We start from the raw sequence: 25,544 nt of genomic DNA on the forward strand, positions 1-25,544 counted from the left end.
ATTCAGATAAATAGACAAGCCTAGATAATGTTGATTGGATGATTTTGTACATATGATATGGATGAAACAGTTCACACATGGTTTATGTGTGTGTATGAGTTTTTCAGAACTGAAACACCCTTCACTGACAGTTACAACTTCTTCTGTGACACCCATTTAGATTAGAGTTGACCAGGAAGTGCTGCGAATAGACAAGCTTCAAAAGACATTCATGGACATATGGCTGTATCGGGACCATGGAAAAGTGCTTCGAAAATGGATTTCGTTCCACTACGCTGAATCTACACGTTCAATGCATTTTTTTTCAAAGCCAATACCCCTAACTTTGTCACCAGCCAGAAATGTATCTTGATGTGAATACACAGAAATACATATCTGGTGTTGCTATTTCTGCTTGTTTTAAGTGCTATATTAATTCTGGCAACACAAAATCTTTATCAAATGTCATAAACACATCATTTGAAACAAGTATTAGTGCCTTAGTCTACACATAGGTGAATTAAGAGTGAGAAATGAATCTAATTTCTTGAAGGGAACGCTTCAACATACAGTGGGGCAAATAAGTATTTAGTCAGCCACAATTTGTGCAAGTTCTCCTGCTTGAAAAGATTAGAGAGGCCTGTAACTGTCAACATGGGTAAACCTCAATCATGAGAGAAAGAATGTGGAGAAAAAAAACAACAAAAAATCACATTGTTTGATTTTTAAAGAATTTATTTCCAAATTAGAGTGGATAATAAGTATTTGATCACCTACAAACACGCAAGATTTCTGGCTGTCAAAGAGGTCTAACTTCTTCTCACGAGGTCTAACTAGGTCTAACCAGGCTCCACTCATTACCTGTATTAATGGCTCCTGTTTTAACTCATTATCGGTATAAAGGACACCTGTCCACAATCTCAGTCAGTCACACTCCAAACTCCACTATAGCCAAGACCAAAGAGCTGTTGAAGCACACCAGAGACAAAATTGTAGACCTGCACCAGGCTGGGAAGACTGAATCTGCAATAGGTAAAACACTTGTTGTAAAGAAATCAACTGTGGGAGCAATTATTAGAAAATGGAAGACATACAAGACCACTGATAATCTCCCTCGATCTGGTGCTCCATGCAAGATCTCACCCCGTGGCGTCAAAATGATAACAAGAACAGTGAGCAAAAATCCCAGAATCACACGGGGAAACCTAGTGAATGACCTGCAGAGAGCTGGGACCACAGTAACAAAGGCTACTATCAGTAACACAATGAGCCGCCAGGGACTCAAATGCACTGCCAGACGTGTCCCCCTGCTGAAGAAAGTACACGTCCAGGCCCATCTGCGGTTCGCTAGAGAGCATTTAGATGATCCAGAAGAGGAATGGGAGAATGTGTTATGGTCAGATGAAACCAAATTAGAACTTTTTGCTAGAAACACAAGTTCTCGTGTTTGGAGGAGAAAGAATACTCAATTGCATCCGATGAACACCATACCCACTGCGAAGCATGGGGGTGGAAACGTCATGCTTTGGGGCTGTTTTTCTGCAAAGGGACCAGGACTACTGATCTGTGTAAAGGAAAGAATGAATGGGGGCATGTATCGAGAGATTTTGAGTGAAAATCTCCTTCCATCAGCAAGGGCATTGAAGATGAGACGTGGCTGGGTCTCACAGCATGACAATAATCCCAAACACACAGCCAGGGCAACAAAGGAGTAGCTTCGTAAGAAGCATTTCAAGGTCCTGGAGTGGCCTAGCCAGTCTCCAGATCTCAAAATCTGTGGAGGGACTTAAAAGTCCATGTTGCCCAACGACAGCCCCAAAACACCACTGCTCTAGAGGAGATCTGCATGGAGGAATGGGCCAAAATACCAGCAACAGTGTGTGAAAAGCTTGTGAAGAGTTACAGAAAACGTTTGGCCTCCGTTATTGCCAACAAAGGGTACATAACAAAGTATTGAGATGAACTTTTGGTATCGAACAAATACTTATTTTCCACCATAATTTGCAAATAAATTCTTTAAAAATCAAACAAAGTGATTTTATGTTGTTTTTTTTTTCCATTCTGTCTGTCATGGTTGAGGTTTACCCATGTTGACAATTACAGGCCTCTCTAATATTTTCAAGTGGGAGAACTTGCACAATTAGTGGTTGACTAAATACTTATTTGCCCCACTGTATAAAGGATGTTTTCTTCATACTCTCCAGGAACCAAAAAATGAAGAATGGAGCTACTATGGCGCGGGCGTCAAAAAGACCAGTTTAACGCCAGCAAAGTGAAGCCGTTCACATTTCATATGCAGTAAACATTTTGTTTGGGCCAAGAGGTAAGCCATTTTGATATTTTGAGTTATTTTTTTAGCATGGCGTTTTTCGTGCTGCTTCTGTCTGACAATGAATGAACTGAAAAAAAAAATTTCAAAGTGGGAGAACTTGCACAATTAGTGGTTGACTAAATACTTATTTGCCTCACTGTAGTTTGGTTACCTGCATTCTGAAGCATCAAGACCCTCTTGATTCTTCACTATGTCCACGAATGTCTTTTGAAGCTTGTCTATTCGCAGCACTTCTTGGTCAACTCTAATCGTTTGACGGGTGACTGTGTGACAGAAGAAGTTTTAGCTGTCAGTAAAGGGTGTTTCAGTTCTGAAAAACACGCACACACACATAAATCATGTGTGAACTGTTTCATTCATATCATATTTACATAATCGTCCAATCGAAATTATCTAGGCTTGTCTATTTTGCTGAATTAAATAATCAAATGGGTTTTTGGAACTATAGTTGAACAAACTAAATAGTATGTTGTCAATACCTCATTATTGTATATGTTGTACTAACCAGTTATTTAATGGATATGCTAGGCAAGTCTCAAACTTTTTTTTTGCTCAATGTAAAAAACATAATAATGGTGACTTCTTAAAATGACATCACACTTAGAGCCTAGAATTCACATTGTAAGTCTTACCTGATCAGAAGGCCCCCAACCCCCATTATTATTCACAACAAAAGGCGTGTGTGTGGCTTACCTGTAGTCAATGTCGTTAAATATCCCAGTCAATGCATTTTCAGCAAGATCCTTCGACGTAGCCTGGAGAGAAAGCCATTGTCTGACGCAGCCATGCAGGCTCTCTGCAAGTTGCCCACCGTTTGGTTCCTAATTCCTGCACTTTTTCGCCCTTGGGCAAATGAGAGGTGCATATAGCATCGTTTCAATGCCTTTTGACTAAATTTCGAACGTGGTTTTCTTATCTTTTTGTTCGTCTTCGCTCGTGTCGTAGCTGGAGACCATGTTCTTTGTTTTCAAACTCATGACAACAATCCTCGTCTACTATTGGCGCACGTGAACTAAAACAGCTTCACACACTGACGATACTACTCCGCCGTATCAATATCACCGCGCCACGAGGGAAAAAAAGACTGACACAAAAACACTAAATACTAAAAAATGACTGGAAACCGTGAGTAGAACTTTTTTTTTGTACTAATGAGCAACGTATGTACAGAAAATATATTATAAAGCAGAGTTCATGTAGATCCATTTGAGTGGAACTAAACAACACAATTTCGCTCAGCCAATACAGCCAAATATACTTTGTGTCCTAATAGGTCCTCTATTTGATCCCGCTAAGAAAAGTTATATCGTTTTAAAAAGATGTCGCTGCTTAGTAAAGGAACACATTGATTGCTACCAAAAATTTCCCCTAGAATAATGTTTTCACTGGAATAGTGTCTGTGAACTCATTGGCTAGCGCCGTCAATGGCACTCAAACATGTGCATACAATGCCAGTCCTCCAAGTTTGACCCATTCAGACCTAAGTATGCTGCTGAAGGGCATGACACGTTTACATCTATAAACCAATGAATACACTGAATTTAGTTGCTATTGCCACTTCTGGGAGATGATGGGATGAAACTTTAACCCATCGAAATCAAATCATGAGGTTTGGAATACCCTCTTTGCTATTTTTGGCTCTTTGAAAATGGCTGACCAAATGCAACTTCAAAAAGCATCACGTAATGTGCTCATTTCTGGTTAAAAACACATTAACATTAACATAAAAAAATAACAGATAAAAGCATAAAATATCCCTGACCGAAAAATGCACTTTGTTCTGGTGTTTGAGTTGAGTAAAAATCAGTGCAGATTTTTTGTTTTTGTTTTTGCCCAGCAGAAAAAATGGGTCTGAAGGGGTTAAATGAATTGGATGTCTATTGTTGTCAATGGCTGGCAAGAGAGTTCATAATAAATATTTTATTATCATTTATGTATTTGTAAAAAATTTAGACTGTTTTTATATTTCATTTTTTGAAATATTAAAACAAAACCAGTAAATATTCACTTATTTATTTTATTTAAACAGAGTCGAGTCAAATAATTTTAAAAAAAATTCATTTATATATCAATTTTAAATAGATCTATTAGCATTTCATTCATTAATTTTGTTCATAAAACAAACAATTAAATCAATATACAATATATGTATTGTATGTGTTTGAAACTTTTTAAACTTAAAACTTAAAAAAAATTTAATTAAAACATAGACTTCATAGTATATTGACAGGCCGCGGGGCTGATTAGGAGGCCTATATCTATCAAAGCTGACCGAGTGGAGACACAGACAAAGAGCTTTTTACGTTGAAAATCCTTGTGAATAAATGCTTAAATCCATGAATTATTTACCGATATGGGCGTAAAACAGTCTTGATTCTTGGTTAAAAGCAAAAAAAAAAAAAAAAAAAAAAAAAAAAAAAAACACCGGGCAGTTAAGCATTTATTATACGTAAATATGTGGAATGTGCTGCTAGTCTTTAAGCCACTGTGGCGCCGCCTTATCACCACGAAGAGCTTTTTACGTTGAAAATTCTTTTGAGTAAATGCTTAAATCCCTGAATTCTTGGTAGATATGGACGTAAGACAGTCGCAATTCTTTGTTAAAAGAGCAAAGAGCCAGGTGGTTAGCATTTATTTTACGTAAATATGTGAAATGTGCTGCTAGTCTTTACGCCACCGTGGCGCCGCCTTATCACCACAAAGAGCTTTTTACGTTGAAAAGTCATGTGAATAAATATTTAAATTCCTGAATTCTTTTTAGATATGAACTTAAAACAGTCTCGATTCTTGGTTAAAAGCTGGGCAGTTAGCATTTAATTTACGTAAATATTGCGAATTATGACGCCAATGCCGTAGCGGTTAATTTCTCCCATTTATTTTTCACGTTTCAAAATGCATGCATGGTATGAAAATTATAATTATTACCTTGAATCCTCGAACAAATCACTCCTGAGACAATTCCTTCCTTTATGCGGTACAGCTTTCATACTTTTTCAACCTAAATCCGGTGTCGGATCACTGTGTGTGTTTTAGAATAACTGCGACCGACTTCGACCGACTGAAGCGGAGTGTAGGACTGCCTCCTACTTGAAGGCGTGGCGCAGTGTCTGGGAATTGTGTGCCGTCGATATCATTATGAAGTTTATGATTAAAAAATAAAAAAATAAAATGATTATGCCACTAGATATTTAAACAGGAGCTTTTTTTCTGGCGCAGGCACAGAAATCCTCACAGGTAGCGCTCGGGTGGTTTACACGTCGACAGGCGTGTGTCTGGGCTTCGCCTTGGGCTATATGACCCTGCCGCTCTTTGCTTACTACCTTCGGAGCTGGAAGACTCTGTTGTTAGCCATTGGGCTGCCTGGCCTCTTCTTTGTCCCCTTGTGGTGGTAAGCCTCAAAAGATTACACAGTCTTGGTTTGAGGAGTAAAAAAAAAAATACTCAAGAACAGAAAGCAAACCACTGTGTATGTGTGTGTGCTATAGGATCCTCCCAGAGTCCCCCATGTGGCTGCTGTCTCAGGGCCGAGTGGCGGAGGCCGAGGTCATCGTGAAAAAAGCCGCACATATGAACCGGGTGGCGGTGCCGGAAAAGATCTTTGGAGATTCCAATTTGAATGCAAGTTGAACTATCGTGTTGGAAGATTTGCTATAAGCTCTCTAGACTACATTGAAGAAACGCCAAGGCAGAGAGCAGATAACACTTTTGACTTGCAGGTAAATGATGAGAGGCCAGTAGAGCACTACACTGTTTTGGACCTGTTAAGGAAAAGAGGCACCGCCCTGACGACCGTGCTCTTGTGCTGGGACTGGTGAGTTTGCAACTGTAGGGAAAACTTTTTCCGTAGCGGCCATGGGTTGATGCAGACCTCTCACGCAGGTTCACGCTCACCGTCTGTTACTTCGGCCTGTCGCTGAATACCTCACAGCTCCATTCGGACCCGTACATTAGCTGCTTCCTGTCTGCTGTCGTGGAGGTGCCGGCGTATTTTAGCTGCAGCCTGGCCATCCGATATGCACCGCGACGCCTCGCCGTTGGGGCAGTCTTCCTCACTGTTGGCTTGGCGCTCTTCTTCATTCAGCTCGTGCCTCAGAGTGAGTGGCGTGACTGGGTATAAACCGAGACGTACTTGCTTGGATTGTTGTCGTCAGGTATGCTGGGTCTTGCTGTGGCCTTGGAAATGCTGGGTAAGTTCAGCACCACGTGCGGATCGTCGCTGTTGTACGCCTACACAGCTGAGCTGTACCCAACGGGCTTGAGGAACACAGGGTCTGGGGTCTGCCTCACAGTGTCACGAACGGGAAGCTGCATTGCGCCCTTTATCATACGGCTCAGTAAGAACTTTTTGGGGCAAGGGTTTGAGGATCCAAACGTCGAGTTTGATTTTGTATATTATAACATTTGCCCCCACGTAGACATCTACTTCAAGTATCTGCCGTATATCACTATGGGCACTCTGGCCATATGCTCCGTCCTGACCACACTCTTCTTGCCAGAGAGCTTTCGGCGACCACTTCCTGAGACCCTTCAACAGATCCCTAAGAGGAAATGGTGGGCTTTTACGGTTGTGATCGAATGTCTGCATATTTACTAGTGTTGCACCAATACCGGTTCTAGTCTCGGAAGGGGCGCTGATATGACGCTAAAATATCGATTGGCGAGTACCTAGAGTTATGTACTCTGAGAATTTTGTTTGCAAACAACAGTTGTCACGATAGCCGCCAGTTACGCTGCTGTAAAAGAATCAGTGCCAGGCCCGGATCTAGGTTTACCCACCAGAGTGGGCACTAAGAAATCTTGAGGGGGCACCCCTAATGCAGGCTTTTTTTTAACCTTTGCATTACTCTGGGCTTGGGACCGGCGCAAGTCGGACACTGGCTTGTGTCCCGTTGAGGTTGCATTAATTTTTTAAAATTTTTTATTTTTTTTATTCATCTATCTGCTTATTCTCGCAGTCGGCTTGATGTCACGATGACGTCATCTCGCATAGCAACGTCTCGCCATTTTGAGATGGGGGCACGCACAGGTAAACATCTGTATACAAACGTCTGAAATTCATATATTTCAGCTGTGTTTTGCGTCTTTTTTTCATAAAAACGTCTTAAACATGACGCGAGGAGGCGATACAATTTAAAATTACCGTGTATTGGCCTGCAAATCTGCCCATACAAAGGCGCAGCTGATAGCTGGATAAACAATCCAAAGGAATTGCCTGCAGTGGAGTTCGGAAACATCTACAACTACCTCATAAAGTCACCCAGTATGTTGACCTTTATCAGTTCTGTGGAATATATACTGTGTGGAACTAAGAAAACTGGTAGTATATACAGAGTGATTATCTCTGCCGTGACCGGTAATTCGCCTCCAAGTGTTATTTAGCCGTGAACACGTCACGGCAAAATAACCAATTCCCACCAGGCCAATGATATACCGATTTACCGATCAGAGCAGTTCACGGCAAAAGAAAAACGATTTGCGAGTTGTCGGTTACGGTAATAATAACCACTGCCTAGTCTATTGAATCCTAACAGCTAATTGGGGCCCAAAAAAAAAATCGATTAAAGTTTACTCACCAGTAATAAAATGTTGGCTGCAAACGTAAATGTACCTGGATTTAGGTTCCCATTGGTGAGAATGGTCCACGGAACCGTCTTCTTTTACTGTTCCTCAATTGATTGCTTTCAGCCATTTGCTTGTCCTTTTCAATGATTTGCAAAATAAAAGTTAACAAAAACAGCAGTCACTTCAACCTCCATCTCCTAATTTCTCCCCCACATTTCCTAAATGCAAAACCTAAATTTTAACTGTCAGAACACAAGATGTACATTAAAATTGAAGCTAATGTAAACATTTAAACACGTCAAATGTTCTACCAGAACAATCTATACGTAAATTTAGTCAATCAAATCAGCCCAATCTATATAATAAAGTCCACTAGCTTACATGCTACGAATGCTAACGTATTCTCACATGGCAAAAAATTGGTATCGGTGCAATACTAGCATATACCTATGTGCTATCTATCCACTCAAATTCTGCACATTTTCCGTACAATTGGCCACAAACATTCTAGTTGCAGTTCACCTTAGAATACCTTGCTTTCCTCTTCAATTCTAATGTTTATTTCCCTCCCTCCAGCGTGACCTGCCCACATTCTATTAGATGATAAAGCTATGAATCTGCAAGTGTCGCCTGAAGGAGGTTTTCAATGATTTTTTGGCGATTTTACTTTGTGCAATTACATGAAGGAATTTTGTAATGATAACTTGTTCATTGATGTGCATGTGTTCTAAGCTGAATGATGAACTTTTGTTTCTGTTTTGGAATTAAATCTTAATTCTTTCAGAGCCACTGACGATGATAGACGTCCAATCATCCTTTTGTGATTTTAAATGAGTTTGCTACTAGTACAGAAGGGGCACGGGGTAGGCTGGCAGCAGATGTACAAACGCCCCCCAGTTCAAATCGATTGGATGTCTAGCGCCATCTATGGCAGCTGATGAGTTAAAACAAAACCAGCTTCTGGACCAAATAGGGAAGTTTTTAACTCCTGGTGTACCAAATTAGACCTTGAAGTGTTGACAAGAAAAACTTAAGGCGATAAAGTGGCAAAATATTGAAAACTGTAACGTGTCTGTTATTTATTTATTTATTTTTTACCTACAGTGGGGCAAATAAGTATTTAGTCAACCACTAAATGTGCAAGTTTTCCCACTTGAAATTATTAGAGAGGCCTGTAATTGTCAACATGGTTAAACCTCAACCATGAGAGACAGACTGAGAAAAAAACAACGACTGTAAATCACAATGTTTGATTTTTAAATAATTTTTTTGCAAATCATGGTGGAAAATAAGTATTTGGTCAATACCAAAAGTTCATCTCAATACTTTGTTATGTACCCTTTGTTGGCAATAACGGAGGCCAAACGTTTTCTGTAACTCTTCACAAGCTTTTCACACACTGTTGCTGGTATTTTGGCCCATTCCTCCATGCAGATCTCCTCTAGAGCAGTGATGTTTTAGGGCTGTCGTTGGGCAACACGGACTTTCAACTCCCTCCCCAGATTTTCTATGGGGTTGAGACCTGGAGACTGGCTAGGCCACTCCAGCACCTTGAAATGCTTCTTACGAAGCCACTCCTTTGTTGCCCTTGCTGTGTATTTGGGATCATTGTCATGCTGAAAGACCCAGCCACGTCTCATCTTCAATGCCCTTGCTGATGGAAGGAGATTTTCACTCAAAATCTCTCAATACATGGCCCCATTCATTTTTTCCTTTACACAGATCTGTCGTCCTTGTCCCTTTGCAGAAAAACAGCCCCAAAGCATGATGTTTCCACCCCCATGCTTCACAGTGGGTATGGTGTTCTTCGGATGCAATTCAGTATTCTTTCTCCTACAAACACGAGAACCTGTGTTTCTAAAAAAAAAAAAAGCTCTATTTTGGTTTCATCTGACCATAACACATTCTCCCAGTCCTCTTCTGGATCATCCAAATGCTCTCTCGCGAACCGCAGACAGGCCTGGGCGTGCACTGGCTTCAGCAAACGGACACGTCTGGCAGTGCAGGATTTGAGTCCCTGGCGGCGCATTGTGAAATGTTAGATGATAAATAATTGATCCAAACAAAGAAAATTTTTTGAAAAAAAGTTAAAAAGGGTAAATATATGAAAAAGAAAACCTCGACCACTCCTTGACGTCTGCAATTTCTGCATCGCGACCTTTGTTATATGACCATGTTTCCCTCATAAAATCCCCAAAAAATTCAGCTGTGGCCATTCACAGCTGTGTCTTGACACTCTGTGATACATGCGACATGGAGTTTTTGGTTCGAAACAAGGTAAGTACGCGATAATATCTTGTTAAAGTCATGGCGTAGGTAATTCTGCTTTCGCGTGCTCTCACCTCCAGATAGGGTTTTGCTGTTTAAAAACTTTTCTTTTTTAAAAAAATGCCCTCCTTTTCAAAATATTTCCTCCCCCAGAAAATTGAGATTTTAAGCTTTCCAATGATGTATCACACATGCATATCGGACAATTTTGAAAGTTGGCCAAATTGGGGGTCTCAGAGCGGAGCTTCAAGTCACCTGAGTGTTTTCCGCCATATACATATATATATATATATATCATATAATATATGTGTGTGTTTTTTTTTTTTTTTAAATCCAACTGGAAGTCGGTGCCTCACTTGACATGAACCTCACCGCCGCACCTCCAGAGGGTGCTGGAAGTCACTCACAGCAGGGGGTGCTGAGGATCTTATTTTTTTTTTACCATCCAAAAACAACCGTTTTGGTCCTAATTTGTCATGCTCGTACCTTTTCTCAATACAAGGCGTTCACAATGGCAACACACATGGTGGATAGTTCACGTACTACTAATAGGCTACTACAAAGACAGCGTTCTAGTTCACTTACAGTATGTGTTGGAGTTTTTGTATTGGAATAAGAGAGCCTGTGTATAACAATGCAAATCCCTCCTGTTAAACAAGTGCAATGACACATAAACACATTTGAAAACTAAAACGTCCAATAAGCCTCGGTTTAACACCCATTTTTCACAACATTCAATTAAATTGCACACGGATATTCAACAGCGCTCTGCACGGCGGCAGCTAAACAGCAACAACAAACAATAATATGACTACAATGCAAGCTATTTGAAGTTCCCCACGGTGTAAATCTGCAGCTAACCTTTCCTCGCTTGGCACTATCTTAAACTATCATGAGCATCTTCATTTTCGACCTCGAATTGAATTTTAGAACATTGTGCTGTTTCTGTAAAGAGAATAATCGCTAATTAGTTTTTGCGCCATGTTAAGGTTGCTCCTCTGTCAACGTTCCAATGGCGCCTTATCCGACGTGACAGAAAGCAAGGTGAAAAGGTTATCAACAACAACAAAAAACTTTTTCAACATATTAATTAATTAATAATAATAAAATAATAATAATTAATTAATTAATCCCTAAGATAAATACGCAATTGCTTCAATATGTTTTATTGATTTATTTTTAACAAAAAAAAAAACAAAAAAAAGAATCGCTCCAAAACACTTTTCTTTCTCTCCAACACAAGGGGGTGCTGTAGCACCCTCAGCATCCCACTTCCCACACCACTGCGCACATCACTGGTAAGTGGTTCATTTGTTCATAACAATTTGGTTTAAGAGTGGAGCAGAAACTTGCCAGCAAAACAAAGATTCTGGAACAATAATTTAAAAAGAATTCTAATCAACTAAATCACTGCTTACTCGAAATTAGAAGCCATCAAAATGTTTTAACCATATTACTAACAAAAAAATCTTGCAACATCAACACCATCTGCAGTTTTGCCATTTTGGCGAGGAGCATGATGTCGATGCATAAGGTTTTCCATCAAGGGCCATACAAAATGATGTGGCTGAGCGTATCTGTTAGGGTTGTTCCGATCAGGGGTTGCGTTAACCAAATATTTTCCGTCGTTGACAGGTTTTTTAAAACGGTGACGGAAAAAAATGGTCCATCTCTCATTTTGACAGGTTGCAATTCACACCCCAGACCACAGGGTGGCGAGTGAGCATATTAATTAGCTATTGTCTCTCTTGATGCATGACGTCGTTGGCCTGAAGCCGGTAACACACTAGAAACGTCAATGTCGGGTCAACGTTCCCGCCGCTCGGCGTCAATCTCCATGGGACACGTTTCACGAGCAGCGCGTCTGTGGAGCGGCTCGATCGGTTCACGCGAGGATTGCAAGATCGCGCGAGAATAGCGGTTATATAAAGGTAATAAAAAACAACACTTTGCCTTTCAGACCCCGCGTATTGGCCAGCTTTCTTTTTGAAAGAAAGAAGAAAAAAGAAGTCATGTGCTGAAGCAAAAAGCAATCCCAATGACAAGGATTTTAACATGTATTTTACAAATTAAATGCCTCAATCTTTTTTTTTTCATATGAACATTTTTCTAAGCTTTAATGATGTTTTTTCTCAAGTTAAAGCACCATGCAGAAATTAATAAATGTAATTGTGTAGCAGGATTTGTGTATTATTCGTATTAATTACAGGTGTTTTAGCTCATTTCAATTTATTTTATCTATATAGTAAGTTACGCTTGCATATTATTTTGAAAATCGACCGGATCCACCGTATTTTTACACGAGTGACTTCTGGCCTGCCCGATCCTACCTAGTAGTATTGACGCAGGGGGGCCGCCTCTCGCGTCAAATAACAAATTCCGCAGTTCTTTTCGCGTGCAACGCGTTGAGCGCTTCTGGGACGCGTCCAACACGCAGCCGCACTGCGACTGGTGTGCATTTGCTGATTGACTTTAACGGCCGTGTTTCACTGCGTTATCGTGGCGGAATCGTTGACACGACGTTGACGTTTCTAGTGTATTACCAGCTTTACTCAGAAAAATGTCAAGGCAACTGAGTGTCCAAAGTTTCTTCAGAAAGCCCCAAACGACGATGGTGTTGATAAAAGAGGTGAAAAAAGAGGGACTGCAAAAGCGGGCATGCAATTCAAGTCCATGCGCACCAGGAGGAAGGTGTGAGACTGCGTTCAGGCCACAGCAGGTGAACTGTTAATTTCATTGTTCCATATGTAGCCTACCTACTGGGGCCACAGTCAGCTGTTTTTGTCACTGCGGAGAAAAAGTTACATATTCATCTGCTTGATGTGTGATGGCACGGTGTGGATTCTCTGTTAAGCTTGTTCGGACAGAATATTAATTAAAAATGAATGAAAACTAAATACTATTGAATATGTCATTATTATCATTTTTAAAATTTAAGTGACGGGTAAAAATAGATTATGACCGGATTTTTTTTACCCTGTCAGTCAAAATGACAGACAACGAAAAAGTCTAGCGCAACCTCTGGTTCCGATCATGTTTTTTTGCTCCCGATCCGATCGTTTTAGTTTGAGTAGCTGCCGATCCCGATATTTCCCGATCCGACGGCTTTTTTTTTTTTTTTTTTGCTCCCGATTCAATTCCAATCATTCCCGATAATTTTTCCCGATCATCTACGTTTTGGCAATGCATTAAGGAAAAAAATGAATAAAACTCGGATGAATATATACATTCAACATACAGTACATAAGTACTGTATTTGTTTATTATGACAATAAATCCTCAAGATGGCATTTACATTATTAACATTATTTCTGTGAGAGGGATCCACGGGTAGAAAGACTTGTAATTCTTCAAGGATAAATGTGACTTTGTATATTGTGACTAAATATTGACATCTAGTGTATTTGTTGAGCTTTCAGTAAATGATACTGTAGCCATTTAACTGTTCTGCCCAAATGCATGATGGGAAGTCCAACCATGACTGTGCGTAGTGGCACCAATTGATATATCTTCTCTGCATTGGGAAATATCGTAGGGTGTTAAGAAAAAGATCAACTACTACCTTTCTTCCCCACATTGCTTCCCACGATATTTCTAATTGTTGAGAGAGGGATTGAAAGGCTTTAGACAATTAAAAAAGGCTCCAAAGGCTGCCAAGATTCTCTTTACTCATTTTACGCTGCCTTTTAGCTCTATATATAGGTAAAACGGCGCCATTACAGATTGAATGCGACAATGCGTGAGTGGGTCGTGCACCGCATGCGTTAATTGCGTTAAATATTTTAACGTGATTAATTTAAAAAATAAAAATTACCGCCGTTAACGCGATAAATTTGATAGCCCTACTTTAAGCCAAAACTAAAGACTCTGGATGAGTGTAAGACATTTTGTCTGTAACGTTAAATACAATTAGAAAACGATTTAATTAAAAAATATATATATATATGTTAAACAGAGGCATGTCCGATATTTTTTGCCGATTCCGATACTTTGAAAATGACGTGATCGGACCCGATCGATCGGCATCCCGATCGATAGGGACATCTTTAGTATCTGTTCTTCATGGCCTTGATTTTGACACCTGCGATTCAGGTGGAACCCATTATTGTGTTTTACATCTATTATTTGTGAAGAATTATACAACATATGTTATACAGTGGTACCTCTCCCTCTACTGTACATAATTAATTGGTTCTGGAAGTAGTTCCTTAACTTGCAAATTCTTTAAGTAGAGACGCGTTTTCCATTTAAATGCCCTAATCCGTTCCAAGCACCCCAAAATTCAAACATAAATCTTTTGTAATGTATAAAAATGCATCAAAACATGTAACAAATACACGTTACAATTAGATTATTGCACAATAAATGTAATATCTGAGTTGTGCTTAATGTAAAAAAAACAAAGAATAGAATAAAGAATAAAAGTTGGTACACTCATGGAAAGCCTTCGGAACATGAATGGCGAATGAAAAGGCAGTTGGGATACGCACATACACTTACAGTAGAGGTCCCTCTTGCCAATTGGATGCCAGGAATGCTGGGCCATAGACTTCAAAATCTATTGACCTGACACTTCGTCATTCTATGCGTCACACCTTCATGTGGGGGGGCTGTACCAAAGTCTGCTTCATTTAGTAATAGTCGAAGACAGAACCGAGCCCGAGCCGGATTTAAGCTTGGATTTTTGAAAAAGTACGAAACCACATGCAAACAGGAAGGATTGCCTCAGGAGTGATTTGTTTGAGGATTCAAGGTAATTATTATACTATTTTTCGTACCATGCATGCATTTTGAAATGTGAAAAAAAATCAATGGGAGAAAATAGGGGCTACAGCATTCGCATTATACTTCACCATATTTACGTTAAAAAACTGCTAACTGCCCATTTTTTATGCTTTTAACCAAGAATCGAGACTGTTTTATGTCAATTTCTATAAAGAATTCAGAAAGCTTTTATTCACAAGAATATTCAACGCAAAAAACTCTGTGTTACGAAGGGGGCGACCACCTTCACTAAACTAGCAGCACATTTGACATATTTACGTTAAAAAACTGCTAATTGCCCGTTTTTTATGCTTTTAACCAAGAATCGAGACTGTTTACGTCCATTTCTATAAAGAATTCAGGGATTTAAGCATTTATTCACAAGAATTTTCAACGCGAAAAGCTCTTTGTTGTAGTAAGGGGGCGACCATAGTGGCTAAACTAGCAGCACATTCGACATATTTATGCAAAAAAAAAAACTGCTAACTGCCAGTTTTTTGTTTGTTTTTTTTAAATTCTGGGATTTTAAGCATTTATTCACAAGAATTTTCAGCGGAAAAAGCTCTTTGTTTTTGTTTCCACTCGGTCAGCTTTGACGGCTACGCCAGCAATGCTGGCTACAACACCAGCCTTGAGCTCCCCGAGGGCACCTGGTCCTACACCAACCCCTATGCCGATAGCAACAAGCAGATCTTCACCTATTTTGACCCCGTGCACCTTTGGAAGAATATCTACGGCAGCTTCCACAACAATGGCTGTATGGTGCTGCCCAGGTGTCCTGGGGCTGAAGTAAGTGGCTGGCATTATTCACTTTATAAAAAACATATTAAAAAAACATCTATGTTTCTAAGGCAAACATGTTTTTTAGGAGCCTGAGAGGCCGGCTACAAGTTGACCCAGAAGGTGCTGGCGCGCTCTTCGATCGAGAAGCAGAGCGGTCGGCTCACCATAGCGGTCGTCAACCCCAACACGGTCACCGGGTTGAGGCTCCTCATCATGACCACAGGAAAGCAGGAGCACAAGGACACGGCCTGGAGACGTTCCAGAGGACAAGGGAGAGCTGGAGATGGGCCGGGCAGTCCTCAAGCGCCCATCTCTCCCTATGTCCCACATGGCGTCCTTTGGAATGTCGCTGTGGGACTCCCTGATGTGCAGGAAGCACAAGAGCACATGCTGGAGTTGCTGGGGGTCCCTCTTCAACTGTTTTGGTGTGAACTTCTCCAAGGATGTGACTTCAGAAGCGAGGAAGCACAATGCCTTGGAGTGGCCGACCGGCAGGAAATGGAGCAGAGTCGAGGAGGGCAGGAAGGAGACGGCGAGGAACAGGGATTTGTACAAGTGGAGGAAGCTGACCAGAAAACGCAAGGCATAGAAAAAGGCTGATTGTTGAAAGATGAGGCTCATATCCTGGTAACACCACATTGATTATTCACACTGCCTGAATTACAGGACTATCTCATACACATTTTATATTTACGTTTTTTTTTTAATATTTCTTACTTTATACTTGCAAGTCACTTTTGAGATTTTAACTTATCTTATCCTGCACTGTTAAGGGAGATGCTCCACATTTTCATTGTACAACTATATAATGACAATAAAAGGCTATTCTATTTTATAATAAGTTGTGATTGTATATAGAATTTATTAATAATCTATTTATAATCGATTCAGCATGTTTTCCTCAAGTATTAAGTTTCTGATGTCAAAATTGAGTGATCTATTAGCTGTTGAAAATATGCAGTAAATAAAAGAATAAGTTGGTATTTTGGGCAAAAACCTATATGACATTGCTATTGATCCTGAAAATATAGGTGATTATCTCTGCATTTGGTGATTTTTGTGCATCTAGTGTAAAATTTCAGAATTTTATAGCCATTTTAAGTTTTGTTATACAAACATAATTAATCAGGATTTTATAAGGGAACAACTTTGAGTTTTTTATGCCGCTGGTCATGGAGACTCATATATGCCTGTTTTGGTTTTAGGTCGGTAGCAGCTTTTTTTTTGTGAATATTTGAATTTTTTGAGAATATGCCCCCTACGGATCGCCCTGTGCCCCGTGTCATATATACTTGTATGGGGAAGAAAGGTGATTTGAGTGACTTTGAACGTGACATGGTTGTTGGTGCCAGAAGGGCTGGTCTGAATATATCAGAAACTGCTGATCTGCTGGGATTTTCATGCACAACCATCTCTAGGGTTTACAGAGAATGGTCCGAAAAAGAAAAATTAGCCAGTGAGCGGCAGTTCTGTGGGCGGAAATGCCTTGTTGATGCCAGAAGTCAGAGGAGAATGGCCAGACTGGTTCGAGCTGATAGAAAGGCAACAGTGACTCAAATAACCACCCGTTACAACCAAGGTAGACAGAAGAGCATCTCTGAACGCACAATACGTCAAACTTTGAGCCAGATGGGCTACAGTAGCAGAAGACCACGCCGGGTGCCACTCCTTTCAGCTAAGAACAGGAAACTGAGGCTACAATTTGCACAAGCTCATCGAAATTGGACACTAGAAGATTGGAAAAACGTTGCCTGGTCTGATGAGTCTCGATTTCTGCTGCGACATTCCGATGGTAGGGTCAGAATTTGACGTCAACAACATGAAAGCATGGATCCATCCTGCCTTGTATCAGCGGTTCAGACTGGTGGTGGTGGTGGTGTAATGGTGTGTGGAATATTTTCTTGGCACTCTTTGGGCCCCTTGGTACCAATTGAGCATCGTTGGAACGCCACAGCCTACCTGAGTATTGTTGCTGACCATGTCCATCCCTTTATGACCACAATGTACCCAACTTCTGATGGCTACTTTCAGCAGGATAATGCGCCATGTCATAAAGCTGGAATCATCTCAGACTGGTTTCTTAAACATGACAATGAGTTCACTGTACTGAAATGGCCTCCACAGTCACCAGATTTCAATCCAATAGAGCATCTTTGGGATATGGCGGAACGGTAGATTCGCATCATGGATGTGCAGCCGACAAATCTGCACCAACTGTGTGATGCCATCATGTCAATATTGACCAAACTCTCTGAGGAATGAATCTATGCCACGAAGAATTGAGGCAGTTCTGAAGGCAAAAGGGGGTCCAACCCGTTACTAGCATGGTGTACCTAATAAAGTGGCTGGTGAGTATATATATATGTATATATATATATATATATATATATATATATATATATATATATATATATATCATTATGAATATGGCAAGGCAATCGCCAATGGCAAAGCAGTTGAAAGCATGTTACGTTCAGTAAACTCTGGGAGCTGTGAGTACCAGCCATACTGTTTTTTTGCCTTTCTTATCCTGAAATTTCTTTCCTGAGAAGAGGCATTATTTCCCGGTTGAGGCGTGTCTTAACCTTAAAATTCTGTAAGCCAATAATCATTTCATGTAGGTACATGCCGAAACATGAGCTTCATACCAACAACTATGTGTTAAAATAATTCCAAATATTTTAATTCCTACTTTTAGTGTAACTGTCAAGTAAGATTCCGATTGCGCATTAAAAAAAAATGGTAGATCGATTTTTACTTTTTTCATGAATGTTGACTGATGCCTTCATTCTAATTTCAATGTGAATGTTGAACGATGGACATTCACTGTTTTATATTATGCATCATAAAATTGATCTCGTAGACAATTTGGAGTGACGACTGAGATAAGCATTCATAAAAGACGTGTCGTACTTCATGAAAGCAATTGTTGTCTACATGTTGCAAGAACTAAAGATTGTTTTTAAAATATAGAGCTTTAACAGCTGCTTTGTTTGTTTCTTTCTTTCTTAAAGCCTACCACAACAGTAGTGTACCTCCATAGGGGCTGCAGCCTACTAACACTCCTGACTGAGTTTGTCCTTAGGAAATCAGTATTGGTGCTGGGGCGTGTCGGTATTGAACACCAACAAGAAGGGGCCCATTGCATTGGGCAGGATGGTGGAGCAGAGCAAGAAGAAAATCATCAGCTGAAAGCGACCCCACATCCCCAGGAAGGTCACGCTGCTTTGATGGTTCTGCATGATCCGAGCCTATCTGGCTACGTCTGGCCTGGAAGTATCTTTAGTTTGTGGTATATAACCCTCACGCTCCTCATTGAGGAGATACTTTGGGTGGGTGGATACATACACCCTTTTCTTGTCGACTCACCTGAACCGCCCTTCCTCCCTTGACACGTTCCCTCATTTAGTAAGGGAAGAGGACTCCGCTCATGTTTTATCACCAAACGAGTTTAAAGTCCACACAGATTGAATACCATATAGGACAGTACGCACAGTCAACTTCTCAACACAAATCTGGCCTCATGTTTCACACAAACACCTTTTTGCCCATGCCATTGGGCAGGATGGTGGAGCAGACTAAGAAGGAAATCATCTGCCGGAAACCAAACCACGTCCCCAGGAAGGCCACGTTGCTTTCGTAGTTTTGCATAGCCCATCCTGCTACGCCTGGCCCGGAAGCGCCTTAAGTGATATAACTTAAACAAAAAGGAGAATTCAATTTTATTTTGTATAACCCTATATCACAACAAGGTTGTCTCAAAGGGCTTTGCAGAGGCAATATCATACACAGTCAGAAACAGCACATAAAATAAATACTAAAGGTCAAGTCCTGGGCATCCCCCATCCTTTGACCCTCCATGTAGGCAAGGAAAAACTCCAACTCTTTGGGAGAAATGAGAAACCTTGGGGAGTACCACAGTCAGGAGACATCCACTCCCAGGACGGATAGACAGGATGCACCAGGACTGCTAATGGGAATTAGTAGACGGAGTTACAGTTTGTAAAGATGCGATAGAGTAAGGATCGACCAACCTAAGCTCCCATGACACGTCCCATCAAGTACAGATAAAAAGCTCCCATGACACGTCCCATCAAATACAGATAAAGGGCTGGCCTGTACCCAACACTCCAGCCTGTAGAACAATTAATTAAAAAAAAAAAAAAAACTTTTTTTCACAGTGTTAGTACAGTGGGGCAAATAAGTATTTAGTCAACCACCAATTGTGCAAGTTCTCCTACTTGAAAAGATTAGAGAGGCCACTAATTGTCAACATGGGTAAACCTCAACCATGAGAGAATGTGGGAAAAAAAAAACAGAAAATCACATTGTTTGATTTTTAAAGAATTTATTTCTAAATTAGAGTGGAAAATAAGTATTTGGTCACCTACAAAAAAAGCAAGATTTCTGGCTGTCAAAGAGGTCTAACTTCTTCTAACGAGGTCGAACTCGGTCTAACGAGGCTCCACTCAGTACCTGTATTAATGGCTCCTGTTTTAACTCGTTATCGGTATAAAGGACACCTGTCCACAACCTCAGTCAGTCACACTCCAAACTCCACTATAGCCAAGACCAACGAGCTGTCGAGGCACACCAGAGACAAAATTGTAGACCTGCACCAGGCTGGGAAGACTGAATCTGCAACAGGTAAAACGCTTGGTGTAAAGAAACCAACTGTGGGAGCAATTATTAGAAAATGGAAGACATACAAGACCACTCACTGATAATCTCTCTCGATCTTGGGCTCCATGCAAGCCCCGTGGCGTCAAAATGATAACAAGAACAGTGAGCAAAAATCCCAGAATCACACGGGGGAACCTAGTGAATGACCTACAGAGAGCTGGGACCATAGTTACAAAGGCTACTATCAGTAACACAATGCGCCGCCAGGGACTCAATTCCTGCACTGCCAGGCGTGTCCCCCTGCTGAAGCCATTACACGTCCAAGCCCGTCTGCGGTTCGCTAGAGAGCATTTGGATGATCCAGAAGAGGACTGGGAGAATGTGTTATGGTCAGATGAAACCAAAATAGAACTTTTTGGTAGAAAAACAGGTTCTCGTGTTTGGAGGAGAAAGAATACTGAATTACATTCCAAGAACACCATACCCACTGTGAAGCATGGGGGTGGAAACATCATGCTTTGGACTGTTTTTCTGCAAAGACACAAGGACGACTGATCTGTGTAAAAGAAAGAATGAATGGGGCCATGTATCAAGAGATTTTTAGTGAAAATCTCCTTCCATCAGCAAGGGCATTGAAGATGAGACGTGGCTGGGTCTTTCAGCATGACAATGATCCCAAACACACAGCCAGGGCTACAAAGGAGTGGCTTCGTAAGAAGCATTTCAAGGTGCTGGAGTGGCCTAGTCAGTCTCCAGATCTCAACCCCATAGAAAATCTGTGGAGGGAGTTGAAAGTCCCTGTTGCCCAACGACAGCCCCAAAACATCACTGCTCTAGAGGAGATCTGCATGGAGGAGTGGGCCAAAATACCAGCAACAGTGTGTGAAAAGCTTGTGAAGAGTTACAGAAAACATTTGGCCTCCGTTATGGCCAACAAAGGGTACATAACAAAGTATTGAGATGAACTTTTGGTATTGACTAAACACTTATTTTCCACCATGATTTGCAAATAAATTCTTTAAAAATCAAACAATGTGATTTTCTGTTTTTTTTCCCACATTCTGTCTCTCATGGTTGAGGTTTACCCATGTTGACAATTACAGGCCTCTCTAATATTTTCAAGTGGGAGAACTTGCACAATTAGTGGTTGACCAAATACTTATTTGCCCCACTGTATGTAAAATTATTTTGTAAGTTTTTATTGCTTTCCCAAAACATCCATGACCTTGAATATCTTGAAAGGCGTCTAGAAATAAAATGTACAGGTAGTCCCCAGGTCACGACGTACCCGACTTACGTGATTTCGAAATTACAATGCTGAAGTCTCGTCCGCCATTGTGTCTCCAGTTGTGTTTTTTTGTTTGTTTGTTTGTTGTTTTTTTTTAGTCGCGTAAACAGTACCTAGTTCTTGTCATGCCCCCCTCCCCCAGCAGCGTTGTAATTGTTCTGCAGTTCTTGACGGGGTCAGGTCCCACCAGCTGTCATCTACGGTTCTCGTGTGTCTGCCCGAGAAGCGCCCTCTTCGGCTTGGGAGCGTCATGATACCCGCCCCAACCTCTAGTTCTCCTCTGACCGCCGACAAAGCGCCTTTTTTGGACTGGGCTCAAGCAGCCGCCTGCTGTCATCTCCGCTTGTCAAGTGTCCGCACGAGAAGCGCCCTTTTCGGCTTGGGAGCGTCATGACGATCGTCTGAACCTCCGGTTCTTCCCTGACCGCCGACTTCCCACTTCCTTGTTCTCTTGCTGCCGCTGCGTCTCCCCCAGCGCGGACTCCTTTTGCAAGTCCCAATCAGTTTTTTTGAGTTCGGACGGCGGGCTCGCCTTAAGAGACACGAGCTGAGCAGCCATGATATATCACGCGTCTGTCACCTCCCTACTCTTTCCACAGCGCCCTTTTCTCAGCAGAGCAACTCACTTGCCTCAAATAAGGGTGGTTTAAATACGGTACATGACTATGTTACCACCCCGAGCGTCCATTGCGCGCATAAAACATGGCGCCCTCCCTAGGTCAAAACATGCACTAAATATTACAGATTTTTAAATCAATGGCAATATTTTGTGTTTTTAACAACATATTTTAGTAAAAGAGAATAATTGTGGCTCATTAGAGCCTACAAATCCTAAAATCTGAGGCTCTCTTTTAAAGGTTAATTCTGACTTACGCAGAAATTCAAGTTACATCGCCTACGGAACTTGTTCGTAACCCGGGAACTACCCGTATTATTATTTTCATCATCAATTCATCATTTGTTTAATTAGATAAACTGAAAAAGGGGAAATTAAATACATTTTAATTTCATTAATTTTAGTGAAAAAGTGTTTCATTAATGGAGCAAGTATTATAGAAAATCTTCATCTGCTCAGTCAATGAAATTTAGGAATGAAGTCTGTGTGTTCATTTTTTCTTTGGGTATATAGTGTCCTTCTGCTTGCTGCCAGAAAATCCCAAAACAAAAAGGAGGGACCGAAAGTAAGGCTATTTTCATACTGCAGGTCTTAATACACAATTCCGATTTTTTGTCATATCTGTTTTTTTGGCGTGCCCGTTCAGACTGTCTTTGTCCATTGAGCCCGTTCAAGTATTACGCATGCGCACTAATTCGCAGTCCGAGATGCCCTTAGCAAACTGACCCGCATACGGAGGACAATGAAAACAAATGACTACACATGCTGCCTCAACGTCATTCAAGGGTGATCATATTTTGATTTCCAAAAAGGGGACACAGATAACAGACATAATTAATCCCAGTGTAGTCTTACATTCAAAGTTTATATGGATTGATTGCATGACGCACACACACATACGGACAGTTTGCCCCGACTCTCGGCCGTGTAAGCAATCTTTAACGATTGCTTATTTGGAGCACAGAGAGAAAACCGAGCATTCTCAGGCTTATCCCACCCCCCATTTTATTTTTTTATGGCTGTTGTCAAGCCCACCTCTTCCTTAAAAGCTGCGTTCAAGCTAGGCGCTAACGCTAATGCTAGGCTTGCCACCCATCCTTTGAAATACGGAATCGTTCCGTAATTTGGAATTAAAAGTTGCGTTCTGTATTGAACCAATACGGAACGCAGTTTATTCCGTTTTTCACAATTGTCCCATCGGTCGACCCTGCGCGACCCGCGGCTCCTGCGTGGCGGGCGGCGGTGCGCCCAGCCCATGCACGTCTGTCACACACAAACACACACATGCGCTCATGAGTAACCACTGAGCCAACAATAATGAACAAAAAGGGCAGGAGATATTAAAGACAGCAAGATAGTTATCTGCCTGCCCGCTGCTGTCTGCCCTGCACTGCGCTCCACTTCGTTACCTTGTCACCTCGCTGTCTCTGCTCAGTGCACCGCCCCACGCGTTTTCAAAACTAACATGTCTCTTCAACATTAGAAGTTCAGAACACCCCAGGTCATCCTCAAAAGGGGAAACGTCTCCAAAAAATAGACTGGAGTGGCTCGATAGAGTCACTGATGATGATTATAACGCGAACGACAGGCAGGAAAGTTTTTGCAGTGTCTCACGGAAGTGTAAAACAGCATGGTGCAGGGGACCTCCACAAACGGAATATAAGATCCCAGAAGAGCCTTCGTCACAATTCTTTGTACCGGAAACATCCCCTGAGCTTGATTTGGTATGTTATTATGCTCTTGTATATGGATAACATATAGACTATATTTATATTTACCATCATACATCTTGCATTGATAGGAGCATAGCTAGGCTATTTCAGTTGCTACTATGGTTGATTATTTTTAGGAATGTTGATTTTTTTTTTTTTTTTTTTTTGGAAACATTCATTTATTATCAATCAATATGGAATGAATTTATGTACCCATAAAGAACATGTTATTTTGTTACGCTATCTAATGATAATCATTTGGAATTATTCCTAATAGATTAAGTGCAAATAAACACTGAATAAATAGTCCTTCTGCAAATATATGCTATCTATTGATTGATTAATAGTGAATTTGACATCATCCCACTCCTACCCTCTAAATTACTGCAGCTGAGGTGACACAGGTATACCACACAGTAAAACATAGCCAGCCAGAGCTACAATAGTGCTGACTGTGGACACAGGCTCAATCAGAAGATTTTTATGTGATTCCAAAATGGTGAAGAAAATGACTTTGGGGAGAACAAGCAAGAGGCACTTTTGAAACAAGTCCTGGATCCAAAGGCAGTGAGTGATGTGCTTAAGATCTTAACGTCACCCATCCCATTCTCCATACAGACCGATGCCTCGAATAAATTGAGCAGGAAGATGTTCCCCTTGCTGTCCAGTACTTCAGTCCAGAGTCTGGGCTCACCAACAAAATGCTGGACTTCATAGAGAATGCAGACGAGGCAGCTGCTGGAATTGTAGCTATCCTGGAACATTCCCTTAAGAAATTTGGCTTGTCAATGCATCACGTGACCAGATTCAGTGCCGACAACACAAATGTTCATTATGATATTCAGAACTTCGTTTTCACTGACCTGCTGAAAAAAAACAATCTGCTGCAAGGAAACTGCCATGCCCACAAAGTGCACAATACAGTTTTCTCATCTAAAAATACATACATTTCTATGCATTTTAGGAGTTTTGGGTATGCCCCTTTTTTTTTGCCCGTAAGGCTTTGGGCGCGAGGGGGGGGCGTCCCTTATTTCTATTTCTGAAAGGTGGCAACCCTAGCTAATGCACAGCTCCATCGCTACCGTAGTGCCCTGTCTCTCTCGCTCTTTGCTGACGTAATTGGTGTATGAATTCCGATTTGGGAGACTTGACAGTTCAGATCGCTGCCACATTATGGAAAAGTGTGGGCCAAATCAGATTTAAACCAGATACCAAAGTGACCAAGATCGGATTTCAAATGGTCCACTGCTATGTGACTAAAGTCGGAAAAACAGGAAAAAATGTGTCAAACTCAACACTATTTTTTCGTTACTGAAAACACTAGCCACTAACAAGAAATACATAGGCGCAACTTTAAAAATGTTTACAAATCGACTCACAAATTAAATATTCACATCTCCACATTACATATTACTGGTGAATTGAGTATGTTATCAGATCATCCGTGCATTATTAAACAACAACTGCATGTAAGAGGAGCAAAAATTATTCAGCAACAACAAAAAGATTCAGCAACAATACTGACCTAATAAAAAAAATCTTAATCGACTAAATCACTGGTTACTCAAATGAGATGCCATCAAAAATGTAAGCACTAATACTTAAAAAAAAATATTG

General features: G+C 40.9%; 1 protein-coding gene across 4 annotated transcripts in view; it reads left to right on the plus strand.

The window, feature by feature from the left end:
• The window catches only part of LOC130906608 (organic cation/carnitine transporter 2-like), a 32,689-nt gene extending 22,326 nt beyond the window's left edge, over positions 1-10,363 (plus strand). For 2 of the 4 annotated variants that reach the window (XM_057821099.1, XM_057821102.1), the window contains 5 exons: positions 5,528-5,699; positions 5,797-5,929; positions 6,028-6,122; positions 6,191-6,405; positions 6,463-10,363. In XM_057821099.1, coding sequence (XP_057677082.1) covers positions 5,528-5,699; positions 5,797-5,929; positions 6,028-6,122; positions 6,191-6,405; positions 6,463-6,905 — 1,058 coding nt within the window. In that variant the 3' untranslated portion in view covers positions 6,906-10,363. The remainder of the gene's footprint in view (positions 1-5,527; positions 5,700-5,796; positions 5,930-6,027; positions 6,123-6,190; positions 6,406-6,462) is intronic. The other 2 variants (XM_057821100.1, XM_057821101.1) reach the window with 2 other exon arrangements.
• Positions 10,364-25,544: the final 15,181 nt, after the last annotated feature.

Source organism: Corythoichthys intestinalis, chromosome 18 (assembly GCF_030265065.1).
Source record: "Corythoichthys intestinalis isolate RoL2023-P3 chromosome 18, ASM3026506v1, whole genome shotgun sequence".
Lineage (NCBI taxonomy): Eukaryota > Metazoa > Chordata > Actinopteri > Syngnathiformes > Syngnathidae > Corythoichthys > Corythoichthys intestinalis.